Source organism: Sus scrofa, chromosome 9 (genome assembly GCF_054392235.1).
Source record: "Sus scrofa isolate SSC_HxYL_T2T_F1_AM1 chromosome 9, Sscrofa_HxYL_maternal_Yorkshire_Landrace_v2.0, whole genome shotgun sequence".
In the NCBI taxonomy this organism is placed as follows: Eukaryota; Metazoa; Chordata; class Mammalia; order Artiodactyla; family Suidae; genus Sus; species Sus scrofa.
In genome coordinates, this window is record NC_139391.1 from 128,686,921 (window position 1) to 128,708,508 (window position 21,588).

General features: G+C 44.1%; 1 protein-coding gene across 48 annotated transcripts in view; it reads left to right on the plus strand.

Moving 5' to 3' along the window:
* RGSL1 (regulator of G protein signaling like 1) overlaps window positions 1-21,588 on the plus strand; it is a 145,326-nt gene that overhangs the window by 100,254 nt on the left and 23,484 nt on the right. For 9 of the 48 annotated variants that reach the window (XM_084977859.1, XM_084977872.1, XM_084977857.1 and 6 more), the window contains 8 exons: window positions 3,697-3,826; window positions 7,406-7,580; window positions 9,194-9,332; window positions 9,578-9,702; window positions 10,933-11,042; window positions 13,354-13,446; window positions 14,933-14,999; window positions 15,922-17,952. In XM_084977859.1, coding sequence (XP_084833985.1) covers window positions 3,697-3,826; window positions 7,406-7,580; window positions 9,194-9,332; window positions 9,578-9,702; window positions 10,933-11,042; window positions 13,354-13,446; window positions 14,933-14,999; window positions 15,922-15,955 — 873 coding nt within the window. In that variant the 3' untranslated portion in view covers window positions 15,956-17,952. Of the gene's footprint in view, window positions 1-3,696; window positions 3,827-7,405; window positions 7,581-9,193; window positions 9,333-9,577; window positions 9,703-10,932; window positions 11,043-11,949; window positions 12,112-13,353; window positions 13,447-14,932; window positions 15,000-15,921; window positions 17,953-18,099; window positions 18,183-19,045; window positions 19,080-20,116; window positions 20,270-21,050; window positions 21,141-21,588 lie in introns of those variants that run through there. The other 39 variants (XR_014816442.1, XM_084977877.1, XM_084977860.1 and 36 more) reach the window with 21 other exon arrangements.

Genomic DNA, 21,588 nt, shown 5'->3' on the forward strand with positions numbered 1-21,588 from the left:
AAAGCCTTCCCACTAAAATCTGGAACAAGAATGCCCACTCTCACCACTCTTATTCAACATAGTATTGGAAGTCCTAGCCACAGCAATCCAACAAACAAAAGAAATAAAGGATATCCAAATTGGAAAAGAAGACATTAAATTGTCACTCTCTCTGTGCAGATGACATGATACCATATATAGAAAACCCTAAGGACTCCACACAAAAACTACTACAACTGATCAATGAATTCAGCAAAGTAGCAGGATACAAGATTAACATTCAGAAATTGATTGCATTTCTGTATACTAACAACGAATATTAGAAAAGGAATATAAAAGTACAATACCTTTTCAAATTACACGCTTAAAAATGAAATACCTAGGAATAAACCTCATCAAGGAGGTTAAAGACTTATATGCTGAGAACTATAAAATGTTAATGAAATTAAGGAAGATTCAAAGAAATTGAAGGATATTCCAGGCTCCTGGACTAGAAGTATTAATATCATTAAAATGGCCATACTACCCAAAGCAATCTACAGATTTAATGCAATCCCTATCAAATTATCCATGATGTTTTTCACAGAACTAGAACAAACAATCCAAAAATGTATATGAAACCATAAAAGACCTAGAATTACCAAAGCAATCCTGAGGGGAAAAAAACAAGCAGGAGGCATAACTCTCCCAGATTTCAGACAGTATTACCAAGCTACAGTAATCAAGACAGTGTGGTTCTGATACAAAAAGGGACACAGAGACCAATGGAACAGAATAGAGAGCCCAGAAATAAACCCAGACACCTATGGTCAATTAATCTTTGACAAAGCAGGCAAGAATATAAAATGGGGAAAAGACAGTCTCTTCAACAAGAGGTGCTGGAAAAACTGGACAGCTGCATGTAAATCAATGAAACTAGAACACACCCTCACACCATGCACAAAAATAAACTCAGAATAGCTTAAAGACTTAAATGTAAGACAAGACACCATAAAATTCCTAGAAGAGAACATAGGCAAACTATTCTCTAAAATCAGCCATACAAATGTTCTCTTAGGTCAGTTTCCCAAGGCAATAGAAATAAAGACAAAAATAAACCAATGAGTCCTAATCAAACTGACAAGCTTGGAAACCACTTAAAAAAAAAAAATCAAAAAGACAACCTACAGGAGTTCCCATCGTGGCGCAGTGGTTAACGAATCCGACTAGTAACCATGAGGTTGAGGGTTCGGTCCCTGCCCTTGCTCAGTGGGTTAATGATCCGGCGTTGCCGTGAGCTGTGGTGTAGGTTGCTGACGCGGCTCAGATCCCGTGTTGCTGTGGCTCTGGCGTAGGCTGGAGGCTACAGTTCCGACTCGACCCCTAGCCTGGGAACCTCCATATGCCGCGGGAGCAGCCCAAAGAAATAGCAAAAAGACAAAAAAAAAAAAAAAAAGACAACCTACAGAATGGAAGAAAATAGTTGCAAATGATGTAACTGACAAGGGCTTAATCTCCAAACAAACAACCCATACAACTCAACAGCAAAAAAACACCCATTGAAAAATGGGCAGAGGACCTAAATAGACATTTATTCAAAGAATACCTATGGATGGCCAGCAGGCGCATGAAAAAAAATGTTCAACATCACCAATTATTCGAGAAATGCAAAGTAATACTGCAATGAGGTACCTCTTCACACTAGCTATAATTAATAAGTCTACAAATAGCAAATGCTGGAGAGGGTGTATAGAAAAGGGAACCCTCCTGCACTGTTGTTGGGAATGTAAATTGGTACAACCCCTAAGGAACACAATATGGCGGTACCTCAGAAAACTAAATATCAAACTACCATATGATCCAGCAACCCCACTCCTGGGCATATATCCAGACAAAACTTTCATTCAAAAAGGTACATGCAGAAGCTCCTGGTGTGGCACAACAGGATAAGCAGCATCTTGGGAGTGCTGGGATGCATGTTTGATCCCCAGCTGGGCACAATGGGTTAGGAATCTGGCATTGCCACAGCTGCAGCTTAGTTTGCAGCTGTGGCTAAGATCTGATCCCTTGCCCCAGAGCTCCATATGCAGCAAGGCAGCAAAAAAAAAAAAAAAAAAAAAGATACATGCACCTCCATTTTCATTGCAGCTCTATGCATAATAGCCAAGACATGGAAACAACCTAAATGTCCATTGACAGATGAATGAATTAAGAAGATATGGTACATATACAGAATGGAATACTACTCAGCCATAGAAAAGAACAAAATATTACTTGCAGCAACATGGATGGAGCTAAAGATTCTCATACTAAGTGAAATAAGTCAGAAAGAGAAAAACATACCATATGATATCACCTATGTGGGGAATCGAAAATATAGCACAAATTAACATATCTACAGACAGAAACAAATTCATGGACATAGAGAATGGACTTGTGGTTTCCAAGGGGGAGGGGAAGGGAGTGAGATGGATTGGGAGTTTGGGGTTAGTAGATGCAAACTATTACATTTAGGACAGATAAGCAGTGAGGTCCTGTGTATATCACAGGGAACTCTATCCAATCACTTGTGATAGAACAGGATAGAAGATAATACGAGAAAAAAAGAACATATATATATATATATATATATATATATATATATGTATAACTGGGTCACTTTGCTGTACAGCAAAAATTGACAAAACATTGTAAATCAACTATAATAACAATTTTTTAAATAAAAAATAAAAAGCTTTTTGAAGATAGGAATTCTCTGGTGGCCTAGTAGTTGGGTAGTTTAGTAGTTGGGTTCAGCTATGTCACTGCTGAGGCTTTAGTTCAATCCCTGGCCTGGGAAATTCCGAATGCCATGTGCACTGCCAAAAAAATAAAAGGAGTTGTTTACACTGTACCCTGTGTTACTTCAACACTTGCTAAAGGAACAATTAAAAATAAATAATCCAGGGTTTTTTTTAAAAAAAGATTTAAAAATTAAACCAATTATAATGGAAAAAATAAAAATCATTTAAAAATGAATAAATTTTCTTTTACCTTTTAACTTAAAAAAAAAAAGATTAAAAAAATAAATAAAGCCATGCTTACATTGAGGGATCTCTATAGAATGAGTCAGCTGAACTAGTTGATCAACTAGATTCCTTCTGGCTCTAAATATCAGTTTATCAAGAGGTAAATAAACCGGAGAATGGCCACTGGGCATCAAGAAATGGATGAAGAAACATAACATGCATTTGTGTGTGTTCATGTGTGTGTGGGGGGGGTTGTATGACTATGTGCATGTTGCTATATTTCTCTTTTCGTAATGCTTAGAAATGGTTTACTCACTTCCTAATTTCAACATTTCAAAATCTGCCTGAGCCATTATCCCCTTCTTGTGAGTCACACTTATGTCTGTCCTCTGCTTCTTCCTGTTTTTAGCTCACACTCCCTCTCCCAATCATGGCATTTCAGATCTTCACTGTAGAAAAACTACGGTAGAAGGAGCATTGCCAATGGCCCCAGCCATGCCTGGGTGAAGCCACAATCTTCCATTCGGCAGCCCCTTGTTCTGGGGAGGATTATACAAGTTCTCTGACCTGAGTTTCCTCACCTTTAAACTGGAGCTAAAAATTATTCCTTTTAAAGGAGATGTTTTGAGGATTAAATGTAATGAATGTCAAGTTTCTGACTCGTAGTAGACTCTCACGCAGCAAGCTATGTTAATGTAGGGACTTGTCATACTCCTTTCTCTTTGCACAGAAGAGAGGCTGTCTGAAGATGATCAGTTTCATCCAGAGCTTCTGTAGGTACCGCAGGTTTATGTCTAATCCCCATAAGCGCCAGGAATTTGAAGACTATCTTCGCCTGGAAATGCACAACACCAAGGAAAGTAAGTCACTTCTCTATTTACTCCCCTTCTCTATTGATATTTTTAGCTACAAGGGTTAGCCCAGGTAAGAAGCTGCAGAGCTTGCTGCTTTGTGTCGTGCTGTTACAGAACCAAACCTGGGTCTGCTAACCTGCCTGCAGTACAGCCAGTCTGTTGACCCTGGGTCGTGGTGAAGCAAAGTACAGTGTTTATTGCAAGGCATCCAGCATAGAGCCAAGCAAAGAGCATGGGCAGCTCATGCTCAAAACCCTGAACTCAGAGTTCCCGTCATGGCTCAGTGGTAATGAACCCAACTAGTATCCATGCAGATGCAGGTTTGATCCTTGGCCTTGCTCAGTAGGTTAAGGACCCGGCATTGCTGTGAGGTCACAGACTCGACTCAGATGTGGCATTGCTGTGGCTGTGGTGTAGGCTGGCAGCTACAGCTCTGATTTGATCCGTAGACTGGGAACCTCCATACCATGGGTTCAGCGCTAAAAAGACAAAGACAAAAAAACAAAAAACAGAAAACAAACAAACCAACCTGAAATCCCCAGTGGCTTTTAGAGAAGGGTTTTTAAAGGCAAGGTGACAGAGAGGATCACAGAGTACCTGATCAGCTCATGGGCATTCTTCTGATTGGTGGTGAGGTAATTAGGAGTCAACATCATCAGCCTTCTTGTTCCAACTGGTCTGGAGTCTACCTGCTGTTGGTCAGCATGTAGTTAACTTCTTTCACCTGGTAGGGGTTCTAGTATCTGTAAAACAACTTAAAGATATGGCTTAGAATATTATCTACAGCCCTCGAGGAGAAACTAAAGGTCCTTGACATTGTTTTATGGCTAAACTATTGTTATTTTATCTTGCTTGGCCGTTTACCTTGGTTTCTGAATTTTCTCACTTTTCTGATTAAAGTTGCTCTTTGGAACTCTGGGAAAGCCTAGGAAGCTAAAGGAGGCAGGGGATGTGGGGTAGGGGTGAGGGGGTATCTGTTCCTGGGAAGGCCCCGAAATAATTCCATGTAATTAATACATGTAAAGCATCTTAAAACTATTCATGGCATTAGTAAGTGCTATAAAAGGGTTAGCCACTGTATGGTAAAAGAATCTGAAAAAGAATGGATATATATGGGTGATTCACTTTGCTGTACTCCTGAAACTGACACAATATTGTAAGTCAATTATACTCTAATAAAATTTTTTTAAAAAGAACTAGCCAGTATTCTTGCTATTTTTATATAATTGTGATGAGTGATCCTGATGATAATTGCAGAGAAACCCTAACTAGTCAAGGAAGAGGCTCAGGGAAGATTTCTCCCAGAAGATAACATAAAGTTGAGTTTTCAGGAATTAGCAAGTTAGGTGGGCAAAATAGGACAGGAGCAACTTCTAGGTCTGCATAGAATCTTAAAATAAGAAAAAGGATGATGCAGTTTAGGAACTGCAATCAGGGAAGTTGGACTACAAGTTAAGAAAATGGAGAAAAGTACCTGAGATAAAAACGGGGGAATTAATAGTGACAAGTCTCTTCTCTCTTGATGACTTTTGAGTTGTTACAACTTTCACTTTAACAAATAAAACTTTTTGTTTTGTAATTGCTTAGCAACCAAATATTTAGGATTTAAGGCTACCCTCATTTCTTCTTTTAAATAAAAATCAGCTCAAACCTTAACGGCGTAGAATGGTAGGAAGTCCAATTTTACCCTTCTTCAACTCCCCACGTCCCAGTATTGTATGACAGCCAATGACAAAGGCACTTCAGCAGTTCAGTGGGAGAGCTGCTTGATCTGCTGCCTATTACTGTAGTTTAGCCTCTTCCAATATTGTCATGTCCTTCAATTAACGGATCCATTTATCATTATGAGAGGACTTTGTGAGTAATTTTTTTTTCCCTTTCTTTCTTGCTTGCTTGCTTGCTTTTACTTTTTGTCTTTTTAGGGCCACATCTGTGGCATATGAAAGTTCCCAGGCTAGGTAGGGGGTCTAATCGGAGCCACAGCTGCCCACCTACACCATAGCCACAGCAACTCGGGATCCAAGCCATGTCTGCGACCTACACCACAGCCCACGGCAATGCTGGGTCCCCAACCCACTGAGCGAGGCCAGGAATCCAACCCAAATCCTCATGGATACTAGCTGGATTCATTTCCGCTGAGCCACAATGGGAACTCCGTGGGTAATATTCATTTATCTGAAATGTACTTTGGTAATGAACATAATCATTCCAGCTCTCTTTTTATTAGTGTTAGCATAAATACCTAATTTCATTTTTGTATTTATAATCTATTTATGCCTTATATTTAAAGTGCTTTTCTTGTAGCCAGCATAGAGTTGGGTCTTGCTTAAAAAAATCCAACCTGACAACCTTAGCTCAGTTGAGAGACAATTGTTAAATATTCAAGAATGTTGTGAGCCAGTTGATAAACAAGTGACAGCTTGATATCAACCACAGTGGGAGTATTTACTACAGAAATTAACAAATAATCCAAATTGGGTTTTCCCTCCACTGCAAGAGCTGCTTTACAGGTATACCACTGATTCTGGGTTTTTTTAGGGATTGATTTAGCACCTCTTTTCCTAAAATACCCAAAAATCATATCAACATTCTCTGTTATCCAGACTTTTTTCCCTTCAGGCTCAAGTCTAAGAGATAAAGATAGATTGTAGGGCGGTAGAGAGGGACCTTGTGTCTTTTTCAGTGATGTACCCCTAGGACCTTGTCCAATGGGACATAACATGTGGTGGGTATCTCTTGAATGTTGTAGTTATCCTCCCACCCTATATGTAACATTGAGCCAAAAGGAACCCTACTTAGGCCATAGGGAGCGCCAATCTCACATCAGTTATTCCTGAACAGATATTCAGAATAAAGGGCTTAATAAAGGGATAGTACCTTCTGGAGCTGAATTAGACAATTTTCCTAAACCAGGCAGTTAACCAAGGTCTCCTTGTCAGTCTAGCCCCAAAGAGTTCTCAGCCCCAAATCCCTGTGAAAGGATTTCTTTGGCTATATCTTAGTCAAGAAATTTTCTAAGTGTCTTACTTTTCTGAGTCACAATCTAAACCTTCTAGAAGCTTCAGTGCTTTTCTTTACGCATTTCTGTCTCTTTCCCACTCAGTTTCTAATAAACTTCTTCTTTTGCTCTTCATGTTTACCTTTTATTTTGTGTTGTTTTCCCAGTGTACTTCTAAATGATTTCCCTGATAAACCTTGAGTAAGCATTATAGGAACCACACAGTCCATTTTGAAAGTCACATAGGCAGTTTCTGCAGAAATGTTGGGGATTAGCCTAACTTCTGTGTTGATTGTATTTCTAATATTAGTCAAGCACCAGGAAAACATCGTTCGGTAATCAGTTGTTTTGTTTTGTTGCTTTGCTTTTGGTAAGTATGTTGTCATACTAGTCTGACAGAAGGCTTGCTAGCAGCCTTTGAAATCTAAATAAAAGGTTGAGCCCAGAGGTGGGACCCCTATTTCAAAAGGGCTAAAGGTGAGCCCACAGTTTCTTTTGGTCATTTTGATCAGGCTCGGGTTGAAGACTTCGGTCTTGAGAATGATGTCGTCACACTAGATGCTAATTCCTTTCTCTTTGTCTCTCAGATTTTGCCGCATCACCAAACATATCAGGACGCCCATTCTCAAATCCCACCGGGAGCCGGAGCACAGATCACGAGAATGGAGACGGAACCCTCATGAAGCGCCGGCTATTTGGCCACAGGATTATTACTGTCAACTTTGCAATCAATGATTTGTATTTCTTTTCTGAAATGGAGAAGTAAGTTTTCCATCTCTCCTTCTCCTCATGGCTTCCCATAATTTGTTTCTCCCAACAAAACGGCAGCTCCGCTAGGTAGGAGTCGCCCTCTGAAAATCTCACTGAACTTTGAAGGAAGAGTAGGGGTTAGTGAGAATTTTTTTTTTTTAAGTGTTCAAGAGGGAGGCAAGTGAGGAGCAGGAAAAAGTACCAGACTGAACAGCCTTCCCTGCTGCTGCTCCATTTCCCATCACCGTCATCTCTGCCTTCTCATTAGCCCTCTACAAACTACTCTCTGCGTAGCAGCCAGAGCAGCCTTTTCTCAGTGTAAACCACACTATATCACTCTCCTGCCTGAAATGTTCCAGCGGCTTCCCAGTACCACTGGGATAAAGTCCAAACCTCCTCTCACTGCCTAAAGGGCTCCAGGTGAGCAGGGCCTGCCTGCATCTTGGAGCTCACCTCATGCTACTCACCTCCTGCCCCACGCTCCAGCCATGAGGGTCTCTGCTCTGTCCACTCACACACCCTGAGCTGGTGCCTGCTTCAGAGCCTTTGCATTCGCTGCCCACTCTTGGGGAAGACTCCCCTGCCCCCCAGGTCATCAGCTGACTGTTTTTTTTCTTTCTCATTGTTCAAGTTTCAGTGGCCACCCCCTTCCCAATCCCATCATCCCCTTTTGTCATCTTCATAGCACTCTACGGCATAGTGAATTATTCATCTATTTTCTCAGATGCCTTCTTCCTCTCATTGGTTATAAACTCCTGGAAAGCAGTACTTTGTTTACTGTGTTCACTGCTGAACCCCAGCTCCTGGAATTGCACCTGCGGAGTAAACCCTTAACAAATGTCCGCTGGTTGATTGTATGAATGGACATGCAAAACAGGCTTCTAACGGAAAGCCCTTGGTATTCTCCTCTGAGAAAGATTTAAAATGGTTAAGATTAGAATGGTCTAGAGGAGGAAACGGTGTACTTAAGGTAAGGTATACCTGACACATTTTGGTTAGGAAAAGAGTGTTGCTAGGAGACAGAAAGCAGAATGGTGGTTGCCAGGGCCTTGGGGAAGGGAGGAATGGGAGTTAATTTAAAGAATATGCGGTTTTTTGGGGAAGGTAGGAAAAGTCCTGGAGCTGAATGATGGTGATGATGACGCAGTTTATGTGGCTGTACTTAATGCCACTGACCTCTACACTGAAAAATGATGAAACCAGTAAGTTTTATGTTATACGTATTTTATTAGAGTAAAAATGTTTGAAGAAAAGGCATATGTTGCTTCAGGCAGTGGTGGTAATTATGAGAGGGTCAGCACAAGAGAGGAAAGAAAGAGCAAGGTAGTCCTCAGCCTTGAAGTACTCAGAGGCAAAACTGATGAAGGGGTCGGGGAAGTAAAGAAGGAAAAATGGGATGAATAAGGGTATTTGTGGTGAAGAAATACTCTTGAACAAGCATTGTATATCATCTGATATATGGTAGGTACTCAGTTTTTGCCAATGGATGAATTATGATTGAATGAATGAAGTCACAACCTGACTTAGGACTGGCCCTTTTTTAAGGCCAGAACTAGGGCTAGACCAGCTGCAAGATTTAGTCTTCATTTTCTCCTTGCTGATTTCTTCCTTACTCTTCTTTTTAGATTTAATGATTTGGTGAGTTCAGCTCATGTGCTGCAAGTCAACCGGGCATACAACGAGAATGACGTGATGCTAATGAGGTCCAAAATTAGCATTATCCTAAAGCTCTACCTGCATTCGGAGGTCCCTCCTAGGCTGAGGGTAAGAAGGACTCCCACTTCTCTCTGGCCTTTTGCCAAGAAGCATTTCCCCCACAAAACCCCCCAAAGCTGATTGCAAAGCACTGCCTAAGTCTGGGTTGACCAGATGTCCTTTACCTAGCAGCCCCATGAAAAGCTTCTGCCTTCTGGGGTGGGGGTGGAGGGTCTCAAAAGTCCCAGGGCCAAAAGAGATTTCCTGCCTCCCCTGGAGCATCTGCCAGTGACGGGCTTCCACTCTGTGGGTAGGTGAACATCTCTGAATCCCAGAAGGATGCCATCTTTGCTGCCATTACAGAGGGCCACCTAGATCGGAGCATTTTCCACGGGGCTATCATGGCTATCTTCCCTGTCATTATGTACTTCTGGAAAAGGTAACTGTCTCCCGTCACCTGAGGACCATGAGGTCAGGAAAATACATTTGATCTTCTGGAGACTTTGCTGTCTTCCTCTAGCCCTCTGTTTCAGTTTCACAGGAACTAAGATGATGTATTCCTATCCTACTCACTCTCTCTGCCCTTTGCACTCTCTCAATGAACCCTGAATCAGAGGGTGGAAGGCCAAGGAAGACAGGGGATCAGAATGCCTGGCTGCCACTTCTCCCCTGGACTTGCTTGGAATAGGTGTTGGGTTTTCTTAGATGTAGGTTCCTCAGTTAAGAATGAGGGTGGACCATAGCTACTTAGGGAGAAATTCTGTCAAGACTCACACCGTTGTGATTATATTTAAGGGGCCTCGTGGAGACTATAAACCAGAAAAGCTTTGTTCTGTTATGTTCCAATCCCATAATTACCCCTAGGGCCCAGTTGCTAGATAGTTCCCTTTTCAAAAGGAACTAGACATTCAAGTTTTTATTCCAGATCTCCCAAGATTAAAGTGGCAAGTGTGGCAACTAACTCAATATGAAAATATGATGAGGAAGCTATGAAGGCCAAAACACAAAACTAACACAAAAGGAGTTCTCTGGTGGCCTAGCGAGTTAAGGATCTGGCAGGTTCGATCCCTAGCCTGGTAACTTCTGCATGCCATGGGTGCAGCCAAAAATAATAAATAAATAAAACAAAGTATCTACGCAATAAATCCAACCTGTGGCTCGCTGGTCCCCCGTGGTTTGGACCAGGAGACTAGCCCAAGTTCTCCCATCTACTTATTTCCTGCTGCGATTGGGCCAGGGTCAACTCCAGGGCAAGGGCTGTTGGGAATGAGTGAGGGGATCCTGGCCCTCAGTTAATGGACCAGATGGAAACCAAGGATCAGACCCGAGAGGAGGCCAGTCAGACACTCTGGCTCTACCAGGTGAGGGGAGCGATCTCCTAGTCTAACGCTGAGGCGAGCACCCCGCAGTGAGCCCCTCCCAGGCCTGAGCGCTACAGAGCCTTTATATCCACTGGGGGTTCCAGAAGCAAGTCCCCACCTCAGGCAAAGAGGAGGCCTCAGAGGAAGGGCCTCTGACACGCGGCACCGTGAGGCCAAGGGCTCTACTCGTCTCTGTTGCACGCGCCCTCTCTGTGAGCCCTGGTCCCGACCCAGTGCCCCTGTGCTCCACGATCCAGCGCTTTCACCTGGGAGTTTTCTCCCTGTGACCAGAGCCATTTTTCTCACAGGTTTTGTTCCTGGAAGGCTATTCGCTCTTACTTCCTGTACAGGGGGAAGAAGTTCAAGGACCAAAAACTTTCTCCAAAGTCTGTGTACAAGCACCCTCCTTGGAGCGGAGGTAAGCTCCACCATGACCCACAGCCCCGTTCTCTAGAAGGCGAGACTCATGAAGGGAGAGCGAGGGCTGGAGGGACCAGCTGTAAGCCCTCCCAGAAGGCCTTTGCTGGGTGGGTGGGGGCTGGGGGTATCTCATTAACTTGGTCCTCAGAGAAGCAGTAAAGTATATTTTCTCTGTGGCTATCAGCGTTAGCAAAAGGGCGCCCCACACATGCACTGCTCCCCAGCAGGCCTTACCGGGACGCCTCTGGGTATGCAGGTCACGGACCATGTGGTGGGGAATTGGAGGTGACCAGCGCTTTACTGCTGCTGGTGAAGCCCCTGCTCCCACTGTCTCCATTCAGCCCTTCCGTGTATTTTATAGCATTAAGTGAGGGAGTTAAAAAAGTGGATGTAGGTAGACCTCTCAGCTCTGATCCTTAGTTTCCGTCTTGTCCCTTAACTGAAGGCCAGGACCCCCTCACAGATTCCCAACAGTTCCCTTCATGGTTCAGTGGGTTATGAACCCGACTAGGATCCATGAGGATGTGGGTTTGATCCCTGGCCTCGCTCAGCGGGTTGAGGATCCGGTGTTGCCGTGGCTGTGGTGTAGGCTGGCAGCTGTAGCTCCGATTCGACCCCTAGCCTGAGAACCTCCGTATGTCGTGGGTGTGGCCCTAAAAAGAAAAAAAAAAGTGGATGTAGAGTATGATTTTGATGTGATAAACATATATAAATCTTTATGTATATATGCAATTTTTATGAAACATGGGAAAGAACTTAGAAATGAATTATTAATGGAATTATCTGAGTCATGTGATTATGAGCTTATGAGTTATGAGATTATGTGAATAGATAATATTAACATAATATATAATACATTTATAAGTCAATAAATATATACATATATGTGTGTTTTCTTAACACAGAGCAGTTAAACTCATCCCCTTTCCTGAAACCTGTGCCACGATCTGTACTTGAGCAACAGGGAAATTTAAAGAGAGGGAGGAGGAGGGGGCACAGGGCAGTGCCTGACGAGGGCAAGGCTGAATGTCTCTGCAGTGAAAATTTCGGGGAACCAAAGACAACAGGTCTGTGAATCTAATCGTACCAGCATCGGGACAAAGTCTGGTGATAGGACAAGATAGGACAGCAGCTGCTTGTCCCCTGATGGAGCTGAGCATTCCATCGTTTCAGTTCAAACCTGCCCCATCCCCGTGTCCATTTCCCCAGAGGCTCACCCCTGCCCTCACTCCAGCCCTTACAGACAAGCACCCCACCTCCTCCTCGGACTGTAAATGAGGGCCCTTGAGACCTAAATCCATCTCTGGCCAGCCTGCCTGGCCAGGAAAGCAACTCTGGCTGTAGAGTGATCTGCCCCTTTGAGAAGGTCCTCACTCTAATTTGAAGCAACCACCTACCTTTCTGGCTGCCGCCAACCCGAGGGTCAGTGAACATTGCTCGTTATCCTTGTCTTGACCTTGTGAAAGGTCACAGGAGCAGGCAGAAATCAGCAATCTTTTCAGTGTGTGGGGTAGAACACTGCTGGGGGTGTAAGGGCTTATTTAGGGTATGGGTGGGGGTAGGGGAAGAGGGGGGAGTAGTTAGAGGAAAAGATGAGGGAGGTAGACAGGCAGGGCAGGCAAATGATACTCGGGGAGAAGCCAGAAAATGTTCCTTAGTGGTAGCCCCAGAGCTCCCAGCCTTTGGCTCATTTCCTTTTTTTTTTTTTTTTTTTGCTTTTTTAGGGCCACACTACACACTAGTGGCATATGGAAGTTCCCAGGCTAGGGGTCGAATCAGAGCCACAGCTGCCGGCCTACGCCACAGCCCCAGCAACGTGGGATCCAAGCCACATCTGTAACCTACACCACAGCTCACGGCAACGCCAGATCCCTGACTCACTGGTGAGGCCAGGGATGGAACCTGAGTCCTCACGGATAATGGTCAGATTCATTTCCTCTGCACCTCAACGGGAACTCCTTTGGCTCATTTCCTGCTGCTGAGCTTCAGGGAAGCAAATCCTCAAATCTTTTCTGATGTCTGAAGTTGGAAGAGGGCAGCAAGATGCCCTGAGCTAAGTGTCAGGCCCCTCGAGCTCTAAGCCTGGAGAATCATGGTGTGGGACCAAGGGGCCTGGGCCACCTTGCTTCCCCTCTCTCAGCCTCACACCCCTGAGGTCAGATACAGAGGCTTGGGTTTAGATCATGTTCTATTACTAACATCCTATAATCCAAAGAATATGAAACGAGCTTTCTTGCTGCCTTACAAAGATTTATGTCATGGGGTGTTGCTATAAGGGTTTTTAATATGCCACCTTCTTTCTTCCCCAGGAGACCACGCTATCTTAAGATTCACTTTGCTCAGGGGTATTGAGTGGTTGCGGCCTCAACAGCGGGAAGCAGGGGGAAGTCCGATCCAATACTGTGAGTTGGAGTTGGAACCCCATTGGTATCAAAAGTCTACCACTCAATTAGAGGGTAACTGGAAGGCCAGTTCAGCCAATCTCATTACAACCATGAGGAAACCAAGATCCCCTAAATGTAAAGTGACTCTGCCACTCACAAGAGGTGGAGTGAGAACTGGGTCTCCTGAGCATCCTTCCAGGACTCTGTGTGCAGCTCTCATTTGAAAAATCGTATCTTCCTGACTATAGCCCATGACAGGGTCTCTTGAAAGCAGATGCCTTAATCTTCTCTGTATCCCTCCTGGCTCCTGGGCCCATTTTCAGGCCTGGTGGGTGATTTTTTTTTTAATTTATTTTTTATTGTTATTTCTTTTTTTTATTACTCAATGAATTTTATTACATTTATAGGTGTACAACCATCATCACAACCAAATTTTATTGCATTTCCATCCCAAACCCTCAGTGCATCCCTCCAGCCCCCAACTGGTGGGTGATCTTTATTAAGAGACAATTGTGAAGTTCCAGTTGTGGCTCAAAGGTAACAAACCCAACTAGTATCCATGAGGATGCAGGTTCAATTCCTGGCCTCACTCAGTGGGTTAAGGATCTGGTGTTGTCATGACCTGTGACGTAGGTTGCAGACATGGTTCCGATTCTTCATTGCTGTGCCTTGGCGTAGGCCAGCAGCTGCAGCTCCAATTCATCCCCTAGCTTGGAAACTTCCTTATGCAATGGGTGTGGCCCTAAAAAGAAAAAAAAAAAAGAGAGAGAGAGAGAGAGGGACAACTGTAACATCCCAATGGTTGCTTTTTCCTCCCACTGAGAGCACCTGCTGGTTGGAACAGGACCTCCGTCCTCCACCTCCTACTTTCAGAGGTTCCTACTCCTGATCTTCTTATCCCTGTAATAACACTCTGGCCCTAGCTTCTCATACTGGGACCCCTGTTACATCCGCTTTCTTCCCTGCCTTCAGCCTCAAGGAGTCAGTCCCACTCCCAGGCACCAAACCTATCTCTTTATCAGCATGGTCTCTCCCAACAAGCCTTCTCCCAGTTGTCAATGTTTATTTCCAGGTCAGAGGATACTGCTCCTCTGCTTCTTGAAGGCCTGCGATGCCAGCTTGCCCTGCTTGATCATTCATGTATGTCCCTCCTGTGATTAATGGAGGAGGCCACTATGGAACATTGCCCATGATCTATAGGATCTGAACAGCCCCCAAAGTCCTATGATTCTAGTGTTCATCTAGCAATGAGTCTCTTTATTTCACTTCCTTGGGTCTTTGGGGTTGGCCTCATGACCTGTCCATCCAGATGAACTGTCTCCCAGGACTAAAAATATTGCAGCATACAAACCAGGTCTCCTGGATGTCCCTGTAGCCTCACTGCTTCCCTTGTCCTTCCCACCTTCTTCTCTAGAGGCGCTCCCTGGAAACGGTCCTGGAATGGCCCTCCAGTGAGTGACTGTGCCATGAGTTCTGACGCATTTCTCTTTATGTTTGTCTTTAGCTTCATCTAGCATCCTCACCCACTCCAGACATGCAGTCTCCACCATGCAGCTGTATCCTGTCCCAGGGTAGGCACGGGCCGGAAGTTCTGTTCTTCGGTTCAGAGCTGCTCTGTCCAAGTGTACGAAGGGAGTTGGGGGAGAAACCTCCCAGAGACCTGGCTCTACATCGTGACCCTCCTTGGCCTACAGAACCAAGAAGTTGAGCTTGCTGTTTCCCTAGAGGCTTATAGTCAGGGTAGTGAGGGAAGGGTTTCTCTGTGGGTGGTCGTGCACCTCCACCCAAGACAAACACTTTTAGGAAATGGGAGTCCCTGACCCAATTTCCAGTAGAATGCTATTGTCCGGGGAAGGGTCCCAGATGGTCTTTTATTTCTGGCTTCCCTAATTCTCCAGTCCTTCAGGGTAAGCTGCATAAAATGGGAAAGAAGAGCTGTTCTGCTTGGTAGGATACTGGCAATAGGAATGGAACAGTTTTGAGACTGTCAAAACCTGATGTAGCCTAATTGCCTTCTTTTTTCTATTCTGACTTCTGTACAAACACCAGAGTGGGACTGGGGCTGAGTTACAGCTGTAGGAGTATATCCAGGGGACCATGGAAACCGTACCAAAGAGCTTCTTAAAGGTCCAGGTTATAGACAGCAGGCTCTGCCAATGGCAGGCCTGGTTTCTCACCAACCATCCCACCTTCTCAGACTTGCTGCAAGTCCAACAGGGGCTTGGCGCTTCCCAGGAATCATTTGCTAGTGCTAGTCCCTGGAAGGCAAGCTGGAGACTTGGGATCTCTTTACACAGAAATGCAAAGCGTTGCTTCAGAGGTTATGCATTCTTGGGGAGGAAGAACAATAGGGGCCCTGTACTAAAGGCAAAGAGTTTTGGTTTTGGCCATTGCCATACTTAAAGGAAATGACAACAACCAACCCACAGAGGGTACAGTGTCAGTTACCTCATTGCCATTGTGGTGACTGGCCATTCTTCTCTCTTCCTTTAGACCCAAGTTACCCGGCACCAAGAAGAAGAAGTAATCGAGTCAGGCCCCCACCAGAGGCACATGATCTCTTAGAAGCCTCCTCCCACTGACAGAACCCTTTCTGGTCGGAAACAAGATGCCCTCATGCCATCTGCCTTGGGAAGATCAGTGGGGCAGCAGCCTAGACATGGCAGGACCGGACTGCAGTGGGTAAGATGCAGGCGGAGAGCATGAGCAGAAGCACCTGTGCCCTCCCTGACCCTGGAGGTCCTGTCAGAGTTGGTCTTTCCACAGTGGGTGTGTAACATAACAACTACCCTTGAGGTCAGGGGCCCTGGGTTCCAGTCTCACTCTGCAGCTGTTATGACTTTGAGCAAATCCTTGACTCAAGGCTACTGAAGAATCCCAGGACAACTGTATGCAGATGGCATTAAACATTCTAGGAAACAGGTGCTGTTTTTATCAGATGGGATCTTTTATTGCCAGGGTCTTCCAATGGACTCACACCCATTGTCTCAGTGTGAGTAACCATGTCTAAAATCATTGATTTTTATTTTATTTTTTCTTTTATGGATTATAACATTTATTTATTTTTACTTTATAATGATTTTTACTTTTTTCCATTTAACTGGTTTACAGTGTTCTGTCCATTTTCTACTGTGCAGCAAGGTGACTCAGTCACACATACATGTACACATCCTTTTTTCTCACATTATCCTGCTCCATCATAAGTGACTAGACATAGTTCCCAGTGTATACAGCAGGATCACATTGCTTATCCATTCCAAAAGCAATAGTTTCAATCTATTAACCCCCAATTCCCAATCCATCCCACTCCCTCCCCTTCCCCTTCCCCCTTGACAACCACAAATGAAGAACTGCCACACACACACACACACACACACACACACACACACACGCACACACACACACACGCACACACACACACAGAGAAGGTAAATGATTTTCCCAATATCACCAGGTAGTAAATGGCCGAATTTGGACTAGAACACACCACTTCTGAATCTTGAGCCAGTTTTCATTGAATGGTCACCATCTACACAACTTCTCACCCAAAAGAAATTGTTCTTCCATAGAATTCTGTCCATTTGCCAACTAATAGAAAAAGAGACTCTTGAGAAAAATTTTGACCTAAAAGCCTAAAATATTGTCATCATTGTTTTTTTGTTCTTTTTTTGTTTTGTTTTGTTTTTCTGTTGAATGAAGAATTATTTTTTTGTTTGGTTTGGTTTGGTTTGGGTTTTTTTGTGGGGTTTTGTTGTTGTTGTTGTTTGTTTGTTTTTTGTCTTTTTAGGGCTGCATGTGCTGCACATGGAAGTTCCCAAGCTAAGAGTCGAATCAGAGCTGCAGCTGCCAACCTAGGCCACAGCCACAGCAACTTGGGATCTGAGCTGCATCTGCGACCTACACCACAGCTCTGGCAACGCCAGATACTAGTTGGGTTCATTACTGCTGAGCCACAACGGGAACTCCTATTGTCATTGTTTTCAGACTGACTAGGCCCACTGAAGAAGAGAAAGATCATTTGAAACTGAGGTGGATTCATTTGAAACTGTGACCTTTGTCTGTTTCTTAATTCTCTCTCTTGCTGTGCACTCTCCCATGGGTATATTCATGTAGCGGTATACAGGCACATGCAAACATGTTATTTAAAAGGCCTCATGACACTTAACAAGGACAACTCTAAGGAGAAAAAAAAATTCTGCTCTTTGGTCTAGTCTTGTTGATTTCTTTCCACAGTTTCTTATCTCAGAGCTCCCAGAGCTAGCATGTTCTAACATCCGAATTAGGTAAGTGTCCCAAAGTCATTCACCTATAGAATGCAGGAAGGTAATATAAATGAGTAAAGTAATGCCAGGAGCAGTAGAGGCTGTGATGAGCTGCAGAATACAACTCAGAGGGGACCTCAACCGTCAGCTCTAGCCAGCCAACCCAGTGCTGCCAGAGCTGCTTATATGGGGGGAAAAATGAAAGAAAGAAAAGGAAGGGAGGAGGAAAAGAAGGAGGGAGGAAAAAGAGAAAAAAGAAAAAGGAAAACGAACAAAACATTTGGAATTGTTCTAACAAACGCAGGTCAAACAAAACTTGGCTGTGGGCGAGCCTGGCCCACAGCCCAACACATTGCTTTAAGCTTCTTCTTTCCCTGTAAAATTACATTTGGGTCCTGGGTCAACTTAGGTGGAATGAAAGAAGAGGAGAAATCAGGACAATAGACCCATAGGAGCCGCAAACCCCCAAGGAAAGGGCAGAAGAAGAGCCAGGTAAGGAAGCTGCTCTCCTCTAGTTTTCTGTTGCCACCATAACAAATGACCAGAAATTTAGAGGCTTAAAACAACCTGAAATCACTGTCTTTCAGTTCTGTGGGTCAGAAGTCTGACCTGGGATGCATGAGGCTCATGTGGGGTGCTGCGGACTGCTCCTGCCTGGAAGCTCTGGGGGTGGATCCGTTTCCTTGCTTGCGCAGGTTATTAGGAGAATCTAGTCCCTATGGTTGGAAACTAAGGTTTTGTTTCCTTGCTGGCTGTCAGCCTTTCTTTGCCTGATTGGAAAAGCCTCCACTCCTTAGTGGCAGACACAAGGCCATCGACAGCTCAACTGCAGGCTAGGTTTCCACATTCATCTCTTGCCTCTCCCCCGCGTGGACTCCATCCTCCAGCTACACACTTGTCTAAACCGCCCTGCCCTTTCTTCCTCACTGGGTGATTAGAGACATCACACGGGGATGCCTTCTGTTGTCTCCTCTCTCTCCTCGCCCTTCCCTGTTTCTGCAACACGTTTTTCCCCCCATTTTGGAGATCTAAGGTAATATAAATAGTAAAATAATGCCTGAGGGATAATCGGGAGCAGTAGAGACTGTGATGAGCCTCACCCACTAGACGATATACTTGAATTTTTTATTGAAGTACAGTTGATTTATAGTAGCATATAAATTTCAGGTGTATAGCATAGTAATTCAGGTATGTACACTCATATATGTACACACACACACATACATATACAAATTTTTCAGGTTCTTTTCCCTTATAGGTTATTATACAATATTGAGTATAGTTTCTTGTGTTATACAGTAAGTCCTTGTTTTTTATCTATTTTATACATAATAGTGTGTATTCGTTATTTCCAGCCTCGTCATTTATCCCTCCCCCGCTTCCCCTTGGGTAAGCGTAAATTTGTTTTCTGTGTCTATGGGTCTCTTTCTGTTTTGGAAATAAGTTCATTTGTTAGACTATATACTTTTGTAGGACAGAGGCCATAACCTATTTTTCTTCATACCTCCAGCACAGAGCTCAGTGTCATGCAGGTAATAGATGCCTCATAAATATGCATTGAATGCATGAGCAAATGAACCGTGCCAGGTGCTGGGAATGGAGTGGAAAAAACAGAACATGCAATTCATGCCTGCACTAGCCTGACAGCCAATTATACCAACCTCACGGTCCGTTAGACTAGACGGTGCTATTTACCAGGAAATTAAATCAGTAAGCAGTGCAAGTGTGACCAGCACAATAAAGAAAATATACCAGACTTCTCTAGTGAAACTTTTCTATGTGCAGTAATTCTTGATGCTTTCAGAACTTTATACGTTTGAAGGACGCTCACACAACCCATTCAGACAAAGGGTGACAGAAAGAGGCAAAGGAAAACAGAGCAAGAGAGCCTGAGCGATCTCCCCTCCACCTTCAGGAGCCTTCTCAGTTCTGTGTGCCCGGGAGTGGCGTAAATGGCACCTGTTTTCTATAGCAGTATGAGAAGACATCTGTCCTCATTTGCGGTGCCTCCTACTGATCTGGGCATCACTGCAGAGGAGGGGGCCGCTCCTGAGTGCAGCACCCCTGGGGGCCAGCCCTGACCCTGACCCTTACACCCCAACCAGCACTGCAGATCGTTAGCCAGAATAAAGGACGTCCACAGTGACCCTCCCTGGGCCTCCCACACTCACATTAAAGGACACAGGGAATCAGTATATTGCTCCCAAGAGGGATCCTCAAGGCACTTCCAATTCAAGAGATTAGTGGAAATACTGCTTCCCATCCTGGATAGAGACCACAGGCCAGCCAGTCTCATCCAGAGGCTCTGGCCCACAGCCGCATCCCTGACCGACAGAGTCCAGGCCAGGAGGCCCTGCTGCCCTTCCTTCAGAGCTCCAGTTTCTCCGTGAGGCAGGCTGGTTCTCAGTCCCCTCTCCACTGCCTAGGGACGTCGGGATCACCAGCACATCACCCAGCCTCTCTGAGTGCCGACCCCCTTGGGTGTGAAATGGCGCTGATGATGTCTACCTCACAGAGCTGTTTGGAGACTCACTTGAGCTCTTGCAGGCCAAGTGAACAACGCAGTGCCAGGCACAGAGGTAGGGCCAGGGATATTCGCTGCTGCCCCTCTTGTGCCGTTCCCCTAATTTCTCAGAACATGATGGAAGTGGTTGGCCAAGCATGGTATAAATAAAGTGCTAAATCTTGAGGAAAAATTCTGAACGCACTTCCTCCAACAGGATACACCGTCCATGGTGGGTTGTGTGGCCAGGAATCCAAAGTTCCAGTTAATTCCTAGTGTATATGTAGTCATTTGGAGGATTTCAGTATGTTATATATTTACCATTAATTGAAGCTAAAAAGATTTCCTCCTGTGCCCTCTACATTCACACTCGGAGCCACTAGCTGATATTTCAAAATATCCTTGAAACTTTATTGAGCACTTACTTTGTAACAGCTGGGTTAGGAATTGTAAGACTTAAAACAGGCGAGGTAATGAAGATATAGAGAGGCCAGGTTTCTTCTAGCCTCTTGCTCTCATGATTTCTCAGGAGAACTCAGATATAAATCGTATCTTTGCCCTCTGTAGGTAAAGTGTTTTATTCCTCTGGCTTCTTTTAAGATCTTTATTTTTTATATTCTGCAGTTTGAATATCATATGGCTTAAGCGTGGTCTTTTGGTAGATATTCTTGATGTTCTCTAAGTTTCCTCTTGTTTTGGTGTCTAGCATTAGTTTGGGGAAATTCTCAGATGTTAATTCTTCAAATATTTCTTTTGGTTTTCTTATCTTTCTGGGTTTCCCATTACATGTGTGTCCATTGTAATTCTCTCACAATTTTGGGATATTCCATTCTTTTTTTTTTTTTTTTTTTTTCCAGTCTATATTCTCTTTGCCTTTCAGGTTTGGAAGTTTCTGTGGACAAATCCTCAAGCTCAGGGATTCTTTCCTCAGCCATGTCCAGTCCACAGTAAGTCCATCAAAGGCATTTTTCATCTTTTAGTCTTCTTTACCCTGGCGTTTCTCTCTGATCCTTTCTTAGAATTTCCATCTCTCTGCTTACATTCCCCATCTGGTCTTGCATGTTGGCTACTTCTTCCATTATAGCCCTTAGTATATTAATCATAGTGGTTTTAGAGTCACGGTCTGATAATTCCAGCATCCCTGCCACATCTGGGTCTGAATGTGATGCTTACTCTGTTTCTTTAAATTGTGTTTTTTACCTTTTAGTGGGCCATGTAACTTTTTATTTAAAGCTATATTGTACTCAGTAAAAGGAATGTGTTAAATAGGTCTTTTGTAATGTAGTGGTGAGGTGCAAAAGGAGGGAGGAGTTTCCTATAGTCTTATGGTTAGGTCCTAGGCTTTTAGTAAGCCTACGCTGCTGAGCTGTTAACTTCACAATTACTTCTTGGTTT